This window comes from Leguminivora glycinivorella, chromosome 4 (genome assembly GCF_023078275.1).
Source record: "Leguminivora glycinivorella isolate SPB_JAAS2020 chromosome 4, LegGlyc_1.1, whole genome shotgun sequence".
NCBI lineage: Eukaryota > Metazoa > Arthropoda > Insecta > Lepidoptera > Tortricidae > Leguminivora > Leguminivora glycinivorella.
Genome location: NC_062974.1, coordinates 8,050,403 through 8,071,923, shown reverse-complemented (window position 1 = coordinate 8,071,923; position 21,521 = coordinate 8,050,403). Strand labels below are relative to the sequence as shown.

The 21,521-nt window shown below is 35.7% G+C and overlaps 1 protein-coding gene across 1 annotated transcript; it reads left to right on the top strand.

The window, feature by feature from the left end:
• Positions 1–10,857: 10,857 nt before the first annotated feature.
• Positions 10,858–13,067, top strand: LOC125225351 (very-long-chain (3R)-3-hydroxyacyl-CoA dehydratase hpo-8-like). Its single transcript, XM_048129022.1, has one exon. It carries the CDS (start codon positions 11,076–11,078, stop codon positions 11,790–11,792), a length of 717 nt encoding a protein of 238 aa, XP_047984979.1. The 5' UTR covers positions 10,858–11,075; the 3' UTR covers positions 11,793–13,067.
• The last annotated feature ends 8,454 nt before the right edge of the window (positions 13,068–21,521 follow it).

The window sequence follows — 21,521 nt, the reverse complement described above, 5'->3', positions numbered from 1 at the left end:
AACCTTAAACATTCCTCAAGAATCACTCTATTCATACATAGGTGAAAAACGCATAAATATCCGTTTGGTAGTTTTTGAGTCTATCACAAAATTCGCGAACACGGTTTTATAACATGCAGAGAAATGAGTCAAATGAGATTGAGAGAGAAAACATAAATACACAACTTAATATAACAAACCTTCACCAAAAATACAAAACTCGACTACTGAACTGGCTAGTGGGGCTAGTTAAGGTATCGCGGTGGCTACGGCTGCCAGGATGCCACTGCCACACGCTATTTAATAGTGATTAAGCGCGTGTTACTGTACCTACGCCTATTTTTTAACTGTTTAAATAATATAAACAGAAATAAATAAATTTTGTAGCAAAAAATGTCACTAAAAATATTTCCCGAAAGTACCGGGATTTTTCAAGTTGATTTCCCGGTTCTTTGCTTGGCCAAAAATCCCGGGAATTCCCGGTACTTTCGGTACCGGTATTTCCCGGGAGCAAACCCTATTATTTAGTAATACATAGTTTGTTCAGGTGTACCTGCTCTTAATAAGGCCCAGTGCTTATATTTCTTCTAAGTTTTATCAGTCATGCCGTTTTGTACATTTTCTTCGCAGACATAGAATCAAAAAATACCCTCAATAGTTACTACTCTAAATAAGGCCCATCGCTCACTTCTTAAGTTTTATAACTTGGTGTAAACATTGTGTTCATGAATTCAATTATCAATGTTTGTGATAAGTATTTATACCACGGTCTGTCGTCTAAACACATTTATTCAGGACTATGCATCTAGGATATGGTACTCTAAATTAGAGGGGTTCAAGTCTTAACAAGCGGTGCGTCAAGGTCAATGTGGTCGCGCGCCTTCGAGCTGGTCAGTCATCCTCTCATATTAGCCAAGCTAGAATACTATGGTGTTACAGACGGCTACCTAAATGTTGTTGCCTCCTTCTTAAGGAGGCGTAAACAGCTGACGTCGGTACGCGGTGCAAAGTCCGACCTGACAAACACTTTCAGCTTGTGTATCAGTTCCTTTGTCACCCATGTTTCACAACTAAAGAGTAAGACGAAATTGACGATAGATACATTTTACAAATAAGAGCTCGTGAATCAGTTATTTACGCGGTTTTGCTCTGACAAGTGAAGATGCTCTAACTGAAACAATTACTTTTCATATTAATAATGTTTACCATTACACACAGAGCACAATCTCATCGGTAAATATTGTCAATTTTACTTTATTTCGACGTGCTTTTATCATAGCGCTCTTGAATAATACGATTTGTATTCGTAAATAAACTATCTCCTAGACACATACTATCAATTGTGTCGCTTAGTTTCAAACTTGGGTACTTAAATCCATTCTGCTTTAAGATTGAATATATAAAAAATATATATTAACCTTATAGCAGAATGGATTTATCTAGGTTTGAAGTTAAGCGACACAAGTACGTCTAATTCGGTATGTAAGAAATACCTTAATTTTTGTTAACATACTGGTGGGCCTTATTTCATACATGCAGCAATTTGGGTCCATGTGCACCTACTTACAAATTTTTGACCCATTTACACTTATCTAATTATAAAATGTACATAACATTTCGAGACTTTTAACCGGGCCTTATTTGTATGTAGATTACAGATGCCCTTAGTTGGTAGATGAAATGAGTGTTATCTACGTTTCTATAGTAACAGAAATGCTGATGTCTAAGTATCAATAAGTTCTAAATAATAAAAATATCAAAAGTATCTATTCGTTTAAGTACCGATACCTAGATTTAAATTTAGCTGGCAAAATTAGTTAAGCATTTTTATGGTTGGTCTTGTTCTGTGCTTGTATTTCTAATGCTAGGTAGGTAATATGTATATGTATACCTACAACCCTAGAAAATTAGAAATATAAGATGCATAATATGTAGCTTTCCATCTGAAAAAGGTCCTTATGCTTCATATACGATAAGATTTTGTTTGGCAGATTTTTTGTTAGAATTCTGCTAAAAAGTTCTAATTACCTACACTCTTGAAACATAATCTGGTATCTGGTAAGTATAATAGGTACCAAATTGCCCTAGTTAAATTTTCCTACGCTGTCATTTCTGTCAAACATGTGCAAAAAAATAATGAATAAGATTCACATAAACTTTTGGTAGTTAGATACTGTCAACCAATTATGTAGAATCCTAGGCCACTCTAGAACCCTGTCGTATTGACACCGTGCTTTATTTGCTATAGAAGTCAGTTTTACTTTTACTGTGAAAGAGGTCTAAAGTGGCCTATGACCTAGGATTCAGATTGGTTGACTGTACGTACCTACTCCTATAATATGGCTTCTCTTTGACATCGAAAGGTTTTATTTAGCTTTTTACATATCGAATAACTTTATTTCTCTAACATGATTTCTTTTAAGATAATCACATTATGTATAAGATAAGGAACTGTTTTTACAATACTTAAAACATTACAAATTCGCATTTTAGTTAAATCAGTAAGTTATATAGGGTGGTTTAGCCGGTTATCCGACCACCTCTGGTTGTCGGCCACCACGCAGTTAATCTACAATAACATGACAACTATATAGTATTTCTTCAAAAAATGAGGGTAGATACATAAAGTCACTTGATATTGACATGTCCTACATTTATTTTCTTGGTGACGTATTGATTCGCTCGTCAGTGTACGGAAGCAATTTAAGCAGTGTGAATGGTGGACAAATTTTATAAAAAAAATTAGGATACAACATTTTTTCGAGGTATGTAAACATATTGTTTTCGTGGCTTTGAGACCATTGTTGAGGTTAAAGTAGATTGTGAATAAGTTGAACTCATGTTATTTCAATTTAAATGTTCAAAATATGTAATATAATTAAATTAAATTGGGTGGTCGGGTATCTAAATGCAATTTTACAAAGATATTTAGTTGTCGGCCCCCGGCCGAGAACGGACTTGAAGGACGTCATTTTTAATCGATTGTCTTTCCTATATTATTAGAGCAAATAAAATAAATACTTCAAAAAACACTTATTTTGAACAAAATTGATATTGCATTTAACAGCCGGCCACATGCTTTCTTGGAAATAATTGGTTAAAATCTGATTTATTTTTTGAAATATTTGGCGGCCGAGAACAGGCATTTTTAAAGTTGATTGTCGGCCTAGCCAACTTATGACGGCCGAGAAACAAATAATTTTAATTTAGTTGTCGGCCCTGCAATATATTCTCGACCCAGATTCAAAATAATTTGTCTTTGGGGGTCAATAAATTGCGTTGTTTGTAAGGATTATTTAAAAAAAATGCATTTATTTATTAATAAATACAATAATATCCAATAGCAACACAACTTGTTCTTAGGTAATTATTATACTATACATTTTTGCTCCAGGTATTTTTTTAAGGATTACACCAGATTTTATACAGTCTAATACATCATCATTATGTACCTACCTGCATATAATATTTTTACTTTAGCAAATTTAGTTAAATTGTGTTGTGTTTGTTGTTGTCTCCTCATTAAATGTAATTAAAATATTACTAAAAATACATTGTGACATTGACTATTAAAGCATAGTTAACATAGTATTGGCACGCGTTTAGCGACGAATAAAAAAAATATATTTAAAAATTAGAAAAAACTGATAATCACATCTTAATTTTAATACGTTGATAACTATATATTAGAAATTTGGTTGATCTTACTTTTTGCGTTTGTAAGTTATTGATGATGGACGTTGACCGGCGAAAATGCACTGTGAACAAATACGTGAAAAATCCCCTTGGTCTGGGTCAATGATTGCTAAATTGTTGAATTTCTAGAAAACTACTAGGCAATAATTATTGCCCACATCATTATTTCATTAAAGGACAATTAAATAATAGTGGCAAAATAATTCAAAATATCCACTCCTTGCCTTGCGGTCCACACGGAATCAACAGACAAAAAAGATGGATGAAAATCTTGTTCAGAGGATGATGAATACTATTTTCAGAAAAGTCCGTAATTTTGTGCATAAACATACTGAATGATTGAAATATATGTGACACGCTATAAATTAATAAACGATCTTTTATATTCTGCATTAAAAAATATTGTTTACTTTTTTCTTTTCATTTAAAAATTAAATTCCTCCCATCGCGTACCAATTCTAAATTAACTATGCTTTACTTGTTTTATTCCAAAATAAATCCTGTTAGTTCTGACATAAGATTCATTTTAAAACCCTAATAACAGTGGCCGACAACTAACTAAACAAGCGGCCGAGAACCAAAAGAAGTGGTCGACAACCTGCTAAATTGCTACTTTTTCATATTCGGAGCTATATAAAGAAAACTAAGTTAGTTAGTCATAATTTTTTATACCAAAAGGAAACTGTATTAAATTCTTTGCCTAAAAATCATACAATGACAAAATTTTGTCGAATATGTTGTACAGAAAATCCATTTGAATGCGTAGTTTTGCTAAACTGGCCGACAACCGGCTAATTCACCCTATACTTCACGGAGTCCAAAACATTACGCATCAGAAGTCCGAAACTAGAGAAATATAGAGAGCGCGAGTAAGGTACTTGCGCCGGCGACGAACGCGGCTGTGTGCGTGGCCTCTCTGTGGGTTCCACCCCCGTCAGCGCGACGGCGATAAAGATCTAAAAATCTCAAATTTGAATTCGTGCTTCGGTATCGTATCCTCTTAATAAAAAATCTAAAAGTCTGGCCTTATTGTTAGCGACGCTAAACCGTATTTAGACTTATGTATTAAAGTATAGCTGATTAAATATATTAATGTTCGCCTTTTTAAGGTTCCGTATCAAAAAAGTACAAAAGGAACGGCGGGTTATGGCGTCGCTCTGTCTGTCTGTCTGTCCGTCTATCACATTACTAAATATTTCGAGAACTACGTATGCTATCGATATGATATTTGGAATAGTTAAGAACAATGTTAACTTCTACAAATATAATGTAATATTTGACCTAGTGGGCAATGACCCTGTCTATAAAATAAAATGCATAATATTACAATATTCTCGTTAAGCAATAATATTTTAGTTATGGCAATGAAATCTGCACAAATAACATGGACACAAAGAGCTTTAAACTGTCTTCTTAATAAGGTCTAAGAACCGCATGCTATACGACGACGATGGTTGGAAAATTGTGCCTTTAGGTTGATAGTGAAAGTAATTACTCAACTAAAAGGGCATGGTGTCAGAAAACCGACGTTAAATTACATCCCTATCGCGCTTACAAATAGTGCGATAGGGACGGCCTGATGTTTTATCATTTATCGCGCGACTAATCACATGCTTGCCTGCCAGGGTGCGATTATGAAGCCAACGTTACAAATTACAATCACTAGGCTTACTTAGGACTTATTATCGCATATCGTCGTTTTAAAATCCGTGGAGCCGCCATATCAAAGATTTTCGAAGTCAAAGTCAAACAGTAGGATGTCATATTAAATATAAATATTTATACGTACTGTCACATCGTTACTGAGTTCATTTTAATCGATCGTAGTTAATTTTAACTAATAATACTATTATTAGTTAATTTTATCACAATCCTGTACAATAAACCTAAAAATTAACTATTATGATAAAAGTGAACTCAGTAACGATGTGACAGTATGTATAAATATTTATATTTAATATTTATGACATCATTCTGTTTGAGTTTGACTTTGACTTCAAAAAAAAATTCATGTGGCAGCTCCAAGGATTTTAGTACCATAGAGCGATAAAAAGCCCTAACGCCGTGGCTTGCGTGGGCGACGGCGATGCGACGCATACGAAATCAAACCTTATCGATATGGAAGTATGAGACGCGACGGCGACGGTCGCGCGACCGTCGCCCACGCAAGACACGGCGTAAGACGCCTCATAAGCGTATCACAGCTAGCTCGCCCTACCGCTTTTCTGTAGTGGCGCGACAGAGCCAGACTGCGTTTCGGTTGCCAGGGGGGTTACCATGACGTACTAAAGACGTTCAGTTTAGGTTGAGAGAAAGGGACACAGCTATAGCAGTTACATAGCTCCGTCCCTCTCTCTCAACCTAAACTGAACGGTTTTAGCACGTCATGGTAACCCCCCAGGCCCCGTAGCCGAATGGCATTTCTCCGACGCGAAACGAAAACGAAACGCCACGAAAGGTAGTCTGGCTCTGTCGCGCCAATACGCAAGAGCGATAGAGATAGATATCTACTAGCGTTTCGTTTCGTGAGCGTTTCGTAAGTGTTTGTGCCATTCGGCTACGCACCTAGGTAACGTTAACGATAATCACTACGGCTCGACTAGGCAGGCAAACATACTCAGAGTGCGTAGCCGAATGGCACAAACGCTCACGAAACGCTCACGAGAGCATTTCTTTTTTTTTTTGCCAATAAAAAAAATTTGATTGGTTTAGGGAATTTTACGTCAATTGTACTCAGAATCACGAGTACTTTCAATCTCACTGGGAGACAAAAAGTGTCCCAGAATTTCCATACATTTTTGTTACTTTCCTCTTTTGTTACCCCATACAACATGTACGGAAAATGGTAACAAAATAAGAAAAAATCGTATGGGACAATTTTTTTAACTACTAGGATTGAAAAAGCTAGTAATTCTGAGTAGAAATAGCATTTTTTTTTTCAAAAATATCTCACTTCATAAAAGTGGCAAAAAAAAAAAGAAATGCTCACGAAACGAAACGCTCGTAGATATGTATCTCTATCGCTCGTGCGTATTGGCGTGAGAGAGCCAGACTACCTTTCACGGCGTTTAGTTTTCGTTTCGCGTCGCAGAAATGCCATTCGGCTACCACCACTCAGAAGAATAACAAGTTTGGTTAGCCCTGTTACCCATGGTCAGGCCTCTGCGAACAAATTGTTAGAGAAGCTTGTATTAAACTACTTAATATTCAAATGGAATAATTCGAATATTATACTTAAGAACCACTTGTTTATAAATAGATGGTAGTTATTGACTAATACCACACACGACGGTATATAAAAACAACGTGAGATTCGCAATGGTTAGTTAATTTGTTTACATATTTATATAATCACTTATTATTTGTGTATTCATAAGAAATGGATATTATTTGTTAGGATTATCAAGATAACATTTTTTATGCTTGATTTTATTTTTGTCAAAATCTTAGTACCTATTCAATCTGCAGGGCAATCATGGTCGCGCGACAAATGATAAAACATCGAGCCGTCCCTATCGCATTATTTGAAAGTGCGATAGGGACGGCGATGTTTTATCATTTATCGCTCGACTATACTTGTAATATATGGAATAGTTCGAAACGTTCGCTCGCTTTTTCGTATTGGTGCGACGTCGATAATACTCTAGACTTGAGGCCCTGACCTGATGCAAAATCAATGTTTGTGCGAAATCTAGACGCCAACGTTGATAAATAAAAAAGAAACAAAGAAACACAAACACAAAACCTCGACTTGGGGGCAATTTGTAACTAATCCATTTTTTCCATTATTACACTATGATGTTGAGTTCTACATGTATCCACTGAACACGCCTACCATACATAACCGGTGGACACTCTATTTAATAATGTAAACATTGTAAAACATGGAAAAAATGGACCAGTTACATTTGCCCCCAGTCGAGATTTGCCCCTATGTACCTTACCTATTTAGTTCTCCAGTAAGGATTGTGTTATGATGCGGCGCGACGTATGATGCGACACTATAATTAAATGGAAGGATCAATCTGTAGACATGACAAAAAATTTGGAAATGTAAAGAAAACTTTTAAAGGTGGGAGAAACTTATTCAGTTCTTGAGACTCAAATAAGAAACACAGCAAAAGCTCAGTCTATACCCTATGGTTCCGTAGTGTACAAAAACTACTGTTTTCTAATTTTCCTAGAAAGTCTTTATAAAGTTCTACTTTTGTGATTTTTTCATAATTTTTAAACATGTGGTTCAAAAGTTAGAGGGGGACGCACTTTTTTCCCTTTAGGAGCGATTGATCTTAGAAACACTGTTTGAGAAAAAAAAATTGCAGGCGTCCAATAAAACATTTTTTTCCATTTTTTATTTTTGCACTTAACGTGATTGATATACATATTGGTACCAAATTTCAGCTTTAGTGCTAACGGTCAGGCGGGCGGACGTGTGGACGGACGGACGGACAGACACCGACGTTCCTAGTATAAAAAGAAAAGCGGCATAAGTTGGTATGTACTAGATTCGATAACTTTTTTATTAGTGTCAACAGAAATGACGCTTTTACTAAATCTGATCGTTGGCGTAGACCGTCAGACAGTTTGTATAATTAAAACGCTTCTCAAAATAGTGATAAACAGCTAATCGTCATGGTAAATATTATTGTCAATACACATGGAATTCCTACGTAGTACTTCCTGACTTGGAAAAAATATTTTAATACTTACGTTAGGCACTGGTCCCACCGCGAGCTAGTAACTCTAGTAAGCTATGAGCTATCGGCTATAACAACGAACAAAAAAGATAAGTACTCCCGTGCAAATAAGACGCGGCGATATTAATAGCTCACCGCTAGGCGAGTAGCTATAAACATCGCCGTCTCTTTTATTTACACGGGAGTTATCTTTTGTTCGTTTTTACAGCCGATAGCTCATAGTTTACTAGCTCGCGGTGGGACCAGTGCCTTACTCAAGTAATCGTATAGATACTTGTTTTTTTTACGTAAGTAAAAGACAACTTCCAGTTTTAAAGTAATTGGATATCTATTTACAGTGTGTATTCCATATGGGCGAATGTATACAATGTATGTTATGCCAGGTGCTACTCTAACGCTCAGCTTGTAAAGCAGATAACAGATTATAGCTAGGTAAAATCAAATAAAAATTATGCAGATTGACTGAGTGCCACGACTTACCGTGAAGCCTTCAAGTGTTGCCGAATTCTACGCCCGGACAGACGACGCAACGAAGCCTCAACGTTACGTTGTCACCTAAATCTAGATAATTATTTGTTATGCTAGTAGATAGTTTATTTATTATGCTTTTATGTATTTTAGTTACTCAGTGCTTTGGTTTTTTCACTTTTTACTGTCATACTGGGTAACGTATTTGAAATAAAAATAAAAATGACGGCTTGTGTTGTTGTCAGTAAAAGTGGGTTCTCTTACCGGGATTCGAACTAATGCCTTTTCAGCGCATTTTACTTCCAAGTGACATGCCGTTACCGTCCAACTGAAAGTCAGTCAGTCACTGGCTTCCTTAAGTTGATTCCCTATAAAAGACGAAATTAGGAATGGCATTACTTACATTTTATTTCGTTTTATTACGGTAGCAAATCAAGGCCGCAATGTGGTCGCGACACCTGAATGTAACTACTCGAAGGGTGAAATAAGGGTCTGAAATCCCTAAAGGGCCTGTATTCCTATTACTTGGCGAGGAAATGCTACTTCATAATAGATACATTTTGTAATTTTATTTTTTATTTTTTGTCGCTGACTGTGCATTTTTTTAGTCAAACTACTAAAAATAATATAAAAAAGAGACAATACTGAAAAATACAAAAGCAGTCATGATGCGTTATTATTATCAGTGTTATCACAGAGTTTCCATTACCTTCATCTGATCAACTCAATATTGTCATTATTTTGCATATCCGATTATTTACCTACTTATGCAAAACTCATCATAAAGGAATAACAAACTTCAAGAAACAAAGTTCATCCTCACTTTCACGACACGTGGCAAACCAAGAACAAACGGGCCTCCCGCTCGTTTTTGCCCAGAACGTGCAAGTTGTGGAATGAGCTACCTTCTGAGGTGTTTCCCTTGCGCTATGACATGAGGTTCTTCAAGAAGCAGGTATTTAGGTTCTCAAAGGTCGGCAACGCATAAGTAGCTGCCCTGATGTTGCGTATGTCCATGGGCGGCGATGACTGCTTACCATCAGGCGGCTCGTCTACTCGTTTGCTGCCTATTTCATAAAAAAAAACTCCAACTTCCAATATTTAAGAAAGAAAATCAAAATTAAATAGGAAACTTGTATAAAACATGGAGTACATGACGATAGTTTTTGATATTAATAAAAAAAAAGCAACAAACATGACTGTGTAGCCATAATATTGGAGAAGTTTTCTTTTAGTTCTACATAATTATTTTTGCAATTGTTATTAGTATATTACGCATAAATAAAAGAACATCCGCATAACATTACATTTTGCGACAAAATTTGAATTTTCGGTGGAATGTCCCAGAATATCCTTGGAAAAAGAAACTGTATAAGTTTGAGGTCAATAAGCTTCATAGCTTTGCGTACCTAGTCAGGGATCACCTTTATATTGGTTTTCCCAAAAATCTCGCCAGTACCCAATGGTCGGTTAGCAGTGTTCATAAGAGTAGTTCCGGTGATAAGTAAGTTTATTATATAGAAGCTATATTTTAAGGGTCTTTATAGAAAGTCCTAACCAATGATCCTCTGTTTACGACATCCATTGCCCTAATAATATGTTTTATTTACAGATCCGGTTCTCGTTAGTAAATAGGAACTAATTTAATAATGTACGTCTTATCGTCAATCGTCAAGTGAAGGAATATTCCTTGTATTATGTTGATTGGAAAGGAGTCGGATTTAATTTTACATTTTACTAAAACCTTTCAAAAATTACAACCGTTCAAACATATATTGTTTTTTTTTTTATTATACGCCATTATACTAACTTGCCTTGAACTTGACGGATTAACGTAAATTATAGACAAAAACGCAAACATGCAGATAGACGTATATTATACTTTGCTTTCAAGTTTGCGAAAAACTGGAAAAATGGAAATGATTTACAAAACAACACTTTGTATGTAAATTATAAATGGAAGGTTTGATCACTTTGATCTCGAAGCGAGAAGTGAACGTCAGTTACTCTGCCGCCGTGTGCGCAGCACGACGCGGCGACCGACAAGCGCCTCACAATTTTATAACCTTGCCGAAGAAAACCCTGATTTCACCGACACATAACTGGTTGCGCGCTATAAGTGGCTCAAATATCACATTGATTCATCAGTGACTTGATAGTGCTCGGCGGTGAACTTGCTTATAATATATTGAAATATATTAAGAGAAGGTTGAATATTTGTGTATAAACGTTGACATGGCAGCAAAAACAACGACGAAACCTCGTGAAAGTTCGCAAATCAGCAAAGCGTACCTCGTGGCCTACAATGGTACGCAAATCGTCGGCTGGACGTATATGCTTTTGCATACGTTGGGTTACTTCTTGAATCGTGGAACCCTCGATAACTTCTGGAAGGAGATCAGCTGGATCATGGTGATTTTTCAAAATGCTGCAGCGCTAGAAGTTCTACATGCGGTATTGGGGATTGTGCCAACCGGTGTTTTCTTGACACTCACGCAAGTGACATCTAGAGTATTCCTTGTGTGCGGCGTGCTACTTGTATCTGATGCAGCAACGATCAGCCCTGGCATAGTGCTGTGTGTGCTTGCGTGGTCAATCACGGAAATAATCCGATACGGTTATTATGTAGCCAACGCGATCGGACAACCACCACCGATGCTGATGTTAATGCGATACTCAACATTTTTCCTGCTGTATCCACTTGGAGTTACTGGAGAGATCCTGTGCATATATGACTCGCTGAAGGACATCGCTGCCAGACAGTTTTGGACAGTGCCCATACTGTCAAGCTACGTTACTGTAGCGAGCCAGTACCACATAATCTTTAGCATGTTATACCATTACTTCCTTATTTGTTGGATGCTGCTGTACATACCTATGTTCCCGATGTTATTTGGACACATGATGCAACAAAGAAAAAAAGTGTTATCTAAATTTATGAAATCATATTGAAAACAATTGAACTGCCTAGAAAATATTGTAAATAGATAATGTTATAATTTATTATAAGGACTTGAATTAATGTTACTTTAGTGTTGAGCGGTTATTTAGATATATTATCTACTTAAGCGAGTTATTGACTACAAATTTCGTCTTTGATTTTTAAATCTTGTCAAAATTTTATTAGTCTTTTTTTATTTTTTTTTGTTCAGTGCAATATGAAATATGTAATAGGATAAAAAGCAGGCCACTTTCTAAGTCACTTTCTTCCTTATTTTGTATGGAAACCATTAAAATGTAAGCTTTACTTAATTCCTACTATTTTATGTCGCACATAAAAGTAATTCCTACTTGTTTGAAGTTTTTTACTTCGTCGTTTATGCAACACGTTGCTGTTAATTCAACTTTAATAATCAAGATGTAGAAGAGAAAATCAATAATTTTTCGATCGATATCTCAAAAGATGTTTTCACTTCGGTTACTGTTATTCTCGTCTCACGGATACGTCACGTATGTCTGCTTACGTCAATGAGTAAAACTATTGATTTTAAATACTCGAATTTTAAAACAAGCTTAGGTACTCATTTTTAATATGTGTACCATATTGCAATACCCTGTAAGGTATCATGTTGCTATGTAACTATTGTACCTAGTGTAAGATCTGTACACCAACATGAAAGCAATAAAAATTCTATTCTATTCTATTCTCATTTTATATTGTTTTGAATTTTTGTATTGTATTGTTTTGTTCTGAAACAGTCTAACCATGTATAAGCAACATGTATCAACTCGAACTATATTTACAAGTCCGTGTCTCGCACATGGGCCAATAATAGCCGATTGGCTACTATGGAAGACATTTCCTTGGAGAAAATCAAATCATTTTGTATGTGGACTGTGTACAGTCAACCAATTGGAACTCTAGGCCACTCTACAACCATGTCAAAATGACAAGCAGTAAGAGATTTCTTGCAATCTGATTTATAACGTCACTATGACATAGTTCTAGTGGTCAAGGGTTCCAATTGATTGACTGTAGGTGTTGATGAAAATTTTAGACACCAGTCTCATAAAATTAAAGAATACCTACCCTTGGCAATGTTTCCATGTGTGTGTACTGAATACTATTTTGTGTAAATTGACATACAATTTGTAGCTTTACTGATTTTATACAAACTTGTAAAATCTTAAAAGACTGTAATTCGTTAACTATGTAGGTATATTGCATTTAAATTGTTATGTAAGTTATGTTGTAAAATAAGATTTAATAAAAAATTTTTTTTTTAACATTATGTTTTCGTTGATTTACCTATGATCGTAACATACTTATACCGCAAAACCTTACTTTTCATATTATATTTTTCCACCACACCAAACAGTAAAGGCTTACTTTGTTCTTCGAAATCAGATAGCAAAATTTTAATTTTATCCACAAGAGTGCAAAGTAAATTTCGTATAAACTTTAACTTGATGTCTTAAGCGGGATGGATTCTATTTATCTAGAAATGGTGATTTTGAATTATACATATAAAATAAATTGATGGTTTTGATTATGTTTGATGTTTTACGATGATGATTTTTGATGTTAATATTTTATTCATGTTGTTGTGAAAAAATTAACGGTTAGACAACAACTAAAAGGGCGCCACTTGTAAAACAAATAATTATTTTTTAATTGCTCAATACCTAGATGTTATGTCACAAATATCTGTCACTAGAAATTAAAAAACCGGCCAAGAGCGTGTCGGGCCACGCTCAGTGTAGGGTTCCGTAGTTTTCGTTGTATTTTTACCACGTTTGAAAAACTACTGAACCTATCAAGTTCAAAACAATTTTCCTAGAAAGTCTTTATAAAGTTCTGACTTTTGTGATTTTTTTTCATATTTTTTAAACATATGGTTCAAAAGTTAGAGGGGGAGGACGCACTTTTTTAGGGATACGAGGCCGGGAATCCTTTTCAGGGGCGATTATTTCCAAAATATTAATATTATCAAAAAACGATCTCAGTAAATCCTTTATTGATTTTTAAATACCTATCCAACAATATATCACACGTTGGAGTTGGAATGAAAAAATATCAGCCCCCACGTAAAGACAATATTTCATTTGTACTTTTTCTCAAACATGATGGGAAATGTTTGAAAAGTCTAATAAAACATTTTTTTGTGCGATTTTTTTTTTTTAACACTTTATTGGCGTGATTGATAGACATAATTATTGGTACCAAATTTCAGCTTTCTAGTGCTAACGGTTACTGAGATTATCCGCGGACGGACGGACGGACGGACGGACGGACGGACGGACGGACGGACGGACGGACAGACAGACAGACATGGCGAAACTATAAGGGTTCCTAGTTGACTACGGAACCCTAAAAAGAGGACTTTGCCGGCCTAGGCCTACAAGATTTATATGAAATTCCATTAGCGGCATCTTGTCCGAGCCGCACCTGAAACGTCATACTTCGCGGCCAATTTTATAATGCACATAACATCAATATTTCATACGATGTTCGAGGCAAGCACATTTCCTGATTTCTGAATCGTAAAAACAAAGTCAAAAATAAAAGTTTCTACGTCAACAATGTCGTTATACGTCATTTGACGCATGGAATAACTATAAAAAGCTGCTTCAAATCCAGTTTTCTATATTTTTATCCTTAATTAGAATATTTCCATAGCTTTATATGACGTCTTTGGGCTTATGAATCTTATGATTCAAACTTTGGACGCAACAATATTTTTATCGTGTCAAGAAGATTCATTGCCCCGCTGGTTTTACCAGTGCAATAAGTCAACTCATGGCGACTAGTAGCAAAAGCTGGTACCTACTACTGACCACACCTATCTCATTGCTTCTGGAAAATTCTTAGATGTTGCTTTTTGGTAGGATTTATCTTATGCAGGCGATCGAGTTATCTGCTGGTAATATGTACACAGATAGAAAATATCTCTTCAACCAAAGAAACCTATTTGAACCAAGAGATATCCAGTTTCCCATATCAGGAAGATTTTAATTACTTGATATAAAACATAAAATGTCTCGATGTTTATTACTTGCACTAACCATTTTATATCTTAACATGGTTAGCAAAACAATCTTTTTTTAAAAACTTAAGTTCAGTGATAATTATTACTCAGAAGCAAATCAGCAAGTTCTTAAAAACAAGTATAATATTTCTTGGTTCTAAGTAATAAAATTGTTGTATTAAGAGTTATGACGGTTTTCGGTTAAGAGTTATGCATAATTAAAGTAAAAGTTAATGTTTCTTGGGGTGAAACAATTAGTTACTTACACCAAATATATACATTTTTCATTTTAAAAGTTCTGACGGTATTAGATGAAGATTTACATGTTTGAAGTTAGATTTAATGTTTCTTGGGGTGAAACAGTAAGTATCTTAAACCAAATATACTTACTTCTTGGATGTAATTTATCTTATTTCATTTAAAATATATAATTTCTTGAAATGAAATTTTATATTTCTTAGATTGAGTAAATAATGTTTGTAGCGGGGGTGCGCGCGGGGAGAGAAGGGAAAGCCGAAATGACGTGAGAGGTGTGTATTATGTTCAATAACCCGTACGTTACAAGCTTATAACTCAGAACGAAGACGAGTTCCCCAGCCAGTTAGAGAGAGAGAGAACTGGAGCGGAAGCACGTTTAGGATAGTCCTCAATAATAGCGCGTAGTTCCCAGAGGGAAGCAGGGGGCTATTATGTCGGAATTTGTATTCCTATGATTCGATACATATCAAGTTCCAACCGGCGAGCCTAACCAAATCGGCAAAAATCTTAACACCGCGATGTACGAATTCTATGGGCTGGGGTCAGCGCCATCTAGCGGGTTTTTTGGTAACTAAACCGGTGTCGCCGCTCAGCGCGCGAACTAAATCTTTAAGCAAAACTTTATTATTTTTCGATCTAAACGTGTTGATTCTCAAATGGAACTTGTAGGCATTAAATCAAGAATTTGTGATATGAAGCCAAGAATGTAATAAATCTTGACCTAAGTCCGTGTTGATTTTTTGTTTAAAACCTGCTCGAATTATGAATGAAGTCTATAAGCATCAAACCAAGAATTATTATAATCAAGCCAAGATTGTTCTAAATCTTGAAGTAAAACCTTGATATTTTTTGATTTGAACTTGTTGATTCTCAAATGGAGCTTGTAGACATTAAATCAAGAATTTGTGACATAAAGCCAAGAACTTAATAAATCTTGACATAAATCTGTGTTTATTTTTGTTTTAAGTTATTCTGGAACTTTGAATGGAGTTGCAAAGCATCAAATCAAGAACTATTAAAATCAAGCCAAGATTGAACTAAATCTTGACGTAAAACCGTGTATTTTTTTTATTTAAACTTTTATGTCTTGACTGTAGAACGTAAAAGTTAAATTAAGAAATTATGATTTCCTATTAAAAACGCAGAATTCTTGTAGTTAAATTGTGGTGAATCTTCTTTTAACAGGTTTTTATTTTTGCTTTGATAAAGGTTACTTGAACCAAAGACGTTTTTTAAGAACTAGCATATTCATACTAAAACGGTGTAATATTTTGTTGCAAATAAATACTTCTTTGATTCAAATCTGTCCTATTTGTACCAAATGTATATAAAAATTGGATATAAATAAATAAATATTGGGGGACACCTTACACAGATCAACCTAACCCCAAACTAAGCAAAGCTTGTACTATGGGTGTCAGGCGACGATATACTTACTTATATAGATAAATACGTACATAGAAAACATCCATGACTCAGGAACAAATATCTGTTGCTCATCACACAAATAAATGCCCTTACCGGGATTCGAACCCGGGACCGCGGCTTAGCAGGCAGGGTCACTACGCACTAAGCCAGACTGGTCGTCGTTATGTATATCGTTTGTAATACTAGGTGTATCGTCTGTAATGCAAGGCATCCGTAAATTTTTTTATCCCACTCGCACAACCGTTCAGTGCTTTCACTCCATAGTGCATTTCTCAAATAATCTTTACCACCCAGGGGCGTGCTGCCTCTGCCTGTGTCTGAAGTTCCAAGGCAAGGACAGTATCCGCTCATTTTATCTCATACGACATAAAGTGTCAAAAGTGGTTTCACATGCCTCGCAAAGCGCATAAAATTGGCATACGGGAGCAAATGGCAAGGTCGTAGGGGAGCAAATGGCAAGGTCGTGGGGGAGCAAATGGCAAGGTCGTAGGGGAACAAATGGCAAGGTCTTAGGAGAGCAAATGGCAAGGTCGTAGGCGAGCAAATGGCAAGGTCGTAGGGGAGCAAATGGCAAGGTCGTAGGGGAGCAAATGGCAAGGTCTTAGTTTGAAGTTAAATGACATGTCTTCAGTAATCTACTTAATTAAAAATAATTCCAGATAAAATGCAATGATGACTTTAATTTTGTTCAATTTACAGTAAAAAACAGCTGCAACCATAGGTAAAAAAACTGCAGCAGTATTAAAACGTGCGAGCATATCTGACCTACTAACATTGCAACGTAGTCTAGAAATCTATATTTACTTATCAATGAAAATTTACATACAAGAGAATTGGATAATTTGTACACCAAAATAATACGAGGTTACTTTATTTACTTTACTTTTACTTTATTTGCTTACTTTACTTTATTACTTTATATGGCATCAAAAGTTACTGTTTAAGTACTGCAACTTACTGCAAAGACTGTTTGTTCACTGCAAAGAGGATCGAGACTTATATAGAGTTACTGTCGAAGTAAAATGTGTAATCAGAGTGCATAGACTGTCATCTCTCAACACAGGCTTAAAACCTTTGGATCTCAGTGTTGACAATTTAGCCCTTAGCTTGATATGTGTCTTAAAATGTCAAATATTAGTATTAATTAGCGCCATCTACATAGTTGAGCGTACCCTAAAGTTGTAATGTCATCTAGACCACCGTACCTTTTTCTGTATGGTACGTTTTTTTCTTAGACTTTATCTGTCTGTACGGAGTTATATATGTCTTTGGTTACTGTTAGCTACGTACAGTCAACCAATTGGAACCCTAGGCCACTCTCCAACCATGTCAAAATGACAAGCATTAAGATATACAATCTTATTTATAACGTTACTATGATATAGTTCTATAGTGCTGTGGCCTAGCGTTCCAATTGGTCGACTGTACATACGTACATAAACTTATCGTCTGTTTTACACCCATGGGCAGACGCGTGAAATTCTTGATCCGGAGAATGGGAGAAATTCCCCACGGATATTTGATTACTATTATATTAAAATGTATATTAAGGTAACATATGTTTTTATCATGATTAGGCATAATTCGATCTCTCGCAGTGCGTCATTCTCGGCCTGTATCATACTTCCCCTCGGGTCAAAGGCGAAAAACTATACCTAATAATTATCTCCGCGACGACAATCATAATATACATCCGGGCGATTCGAACAGCGCTTAAAAATGTTCAAAGCGATACGATGCCACTGCCAGTGTCAAAGGTGATATTTCTTCAACCAAAAACGTTACTGTGATCACTCGTCATCAACAACATCGATCGGTATTGTATCACTGGAAAATCTTATAAGCGTTGTTCGAATCGGGTAGCTACTAACAGGAAAAAACACTATAATATGCACGTATTTTTCTTAAACGTAAATCCGCATAATCTGCTTGGGTCAGCATAATTATAATCCAATTTGCATTTTAATACATATTATCATAGTTCCCCACTTCGTCTGTTTATATGTCTACGAGTTCGCAATAAATCTAAAAACTACTGATCAATAAAAAAACTGAAATATGTACCATACATCACGCAATGTATGTTATCACTTTCAGTGGTTGTGCACGGCGGTGGTAGGCGGTCGGGGTGGTGAAGAGGTGAGCGCGTTGGTCGCGTAAGCTGAAGACTCGGGTTCGATTCCCAACTCCTTAGGTCGGCTCAAAACCTTTCTATAGTTTGCTAAATAATCATGCATATAAATTAAAATTAAATGAAGGGAAGTGAAAAATGCAAGTAATAATATCTATAGGTGCCATCAACAAAATAGTTATTAAAACCGAAATAAATTACACATATGAAAGAAAAAGTGACCAAGTCCTCTGGTGCCTGAGGCTGGAATCGAACCAGCGTACTTTCCAATCGCGGGAAATGCCTCTATCCGCTCGGCCACCCAGGTCACAGCTGTTTCGAAATTATCTCTCATATGAGTAATCTATACAAGGACTCGTAGCGCCCTCTGTCCACCCCTAGGGCAGAACGGTTGACAGCACAAGTTGAAATATTTTCAATAGATTATGATTTAACTTGTGTTCATTAGAAAATAGTTATTGATTTTTTTTCACTTTTATATAAAAAGGACATAATTTTTAAATTTTTTACATTTGATTTTCCTGTTATGTAAATGCAAGGCTATTTTGATACAAGTATCAAGCTCAGCGACGGTCGGACGAGACAATCTAATTGAATAGCGGAGTCCCGCGTCGCCGGGATCGCATTATCGCCGGGATTCGAGAACTCGAGCCAATGTGACTCGAGCCCGGCCAGGGTCAAAGGCAATAGGGGCATATTATTAGATAAATCAGTGCCTCAAGAAATGTATAGTTTTATTATCTTTTTCAATTTTTAACCGTTGATTTTCCTGCTGTACATATCAGGTTATTTGGATACAAGTATCAACCTCAGCGACAGTCGACGAGACAATCTAATTGAATAGCGAAGTCTCGCTTCGCCGGGATCATATTATCGCCGGGATTCGCGACCTCAAGCCGATGTGACTCGAGCCGGGCCTGGGTCGAGGGCAACAGACACATTTTATTACATAAATCAGTTTCTCAAAAATTTGCACAGTTTTATTATCTTTTTTAATTTATAAGCGTTGATTTTCCTGATATGTAAATATTATTTAATTTCAGCTAGCTAAATGGATACAAGTATCAGCTCAGCGATGGTCGGCGAGACAATCTAATTGAATAGCGAAGTCCCGCGTCGCCGGGATCACATTATCGTCGAAATTCGAGATCTCGAGCCATTGTGATTTGTGACTCGAGCCGGGCCTGGGTCGAGGGAAATAGTGCCATGGGCTATTTTGGCATGTAATATTACTGACAAATCAGTGCTGCGAGTAAAGGTAATAATTATTTAAGTTCAAAGTACAAACACAATATTATAAAGGGCAATATTATAGTAGGCATCATCTACAATAGGCACTTAACACTAGCAACAGTCGCTTTTTTTCTTATATTTATTAATATGATAAAACAACATTTTATTTCCAATTTATGACATTTGATTTTCCTTAAATCTTAATGTCACAGGCTCACAGCTATTTCAAGACAATATTTCTGTGATCTGGCCCCGTAGCCGAATGGAATTTCTGCGACGCAAAATGCCACAGAAATGTAGTCTGGCTCTGTCGCGCCAATACGCAAGACCGATAGAGACCGATAACTACGAAAGAGATATTATCGTGAGCGTTTCGTGAGCGTTCGTGCATTCGGCTATGCACACAGAGCCAGACCTGTGTCAAGGGTAATAGGGACGTGGATTGTGATGCTGTTATAGATGAATCAGTGCCTACCTAGAAAAAAGGAATATACTATTTTGTAATTTAATAATTTAGGTAATGAGTAGGTATTTAACTAGGAAAATAAACACTTACCTTTTTTCCCTGAAAGTGTCATCAACCGTGTCCGTGATAATAGTATAAAGTGATGCTGAAGTTTTTTTAATTCTTTTTATTTACATGAACATATTTACATAATTATATAAGAAACGAATTATCTCTATTAAGTGATGCTTAGGTATTAATATCCAAAGGTATGCCTACTAATATATGTAAAGGATTGTCTCTAACCATTTGCTTATAAATGTTATTATTATAAAGCCAAACAGGTTAACTACATAGTTATTTGTATGCTAAAATGTGAAACTACGACACTATGACGTGCGAAACTTTTCTAGAAGATTTTCTTTTGTTTTACGCCATTTATAAAAGAAAAATATTCTCAAATTATTAGCAAGTTTTTCGCTTCTAATCTACAACGTAAAATGCGTTTAAGTACATTTTTTTGGACAACAAAACATATCCATACTAATATTATAAATGGGAAAGTGTGTGTGTCTGTTTGTTTGTCCGTCTTTCACGGCAAAACGGAGTGACGGATTAATGTGATTTTTTAAATGGTGATAGTTGAAGGGATGGAGAGTGACATAGGCTACTTTTTGTCTCTTTCTAACTCGAGCGAAGCCGTGGGAAATATCTGGTTATATTATATATATAATATTGAACGAATAAAGCAAAACGTTTTTCATAAATCAAGTTAATTATGATAGTTTAGTTGCCATCTGATATATTCGAGCAGGCAATGTTAGGTAGGTACTTCAAAATAATAGAAGCGTGCACTTTGTTCTCATCGATCGCAAACGATGGTAACATTTTGTATGTTTACTTGTGTAAATTACACTTTTATATGTAGCATCGAATTCCTTAGTCACTTCGTAAACATATACAAATTAATGATATAATAAAAGCTACTTATAGCAAATCATGTCATATAAGCATAAACCGTTATGTTGGTTAATCAGTTGCAAGTGAAAGTAGAGTTAGATTCAACTTTCGTTAAAAGAGTCTATATTTAGACCAGTCCAGACTGCTCTACACAAACAACATACCAATTTTAGTATGTAATGAATTTCAATTATTATATAGAAAAACAATTGAAAATCAAAGCAGAGTGAGGGAATGCAAGTGACTGACGAGATGAC

Excerpts from the sequence above, each read along its gene's own strand:
- LOC125225351 (XM_048129022.1), top strand. The coding sequence starts at position 11,076 with ATGGCAGCAAAAACAACGACGAAACCTCGTGAAAGTTCGCAAATCAGC.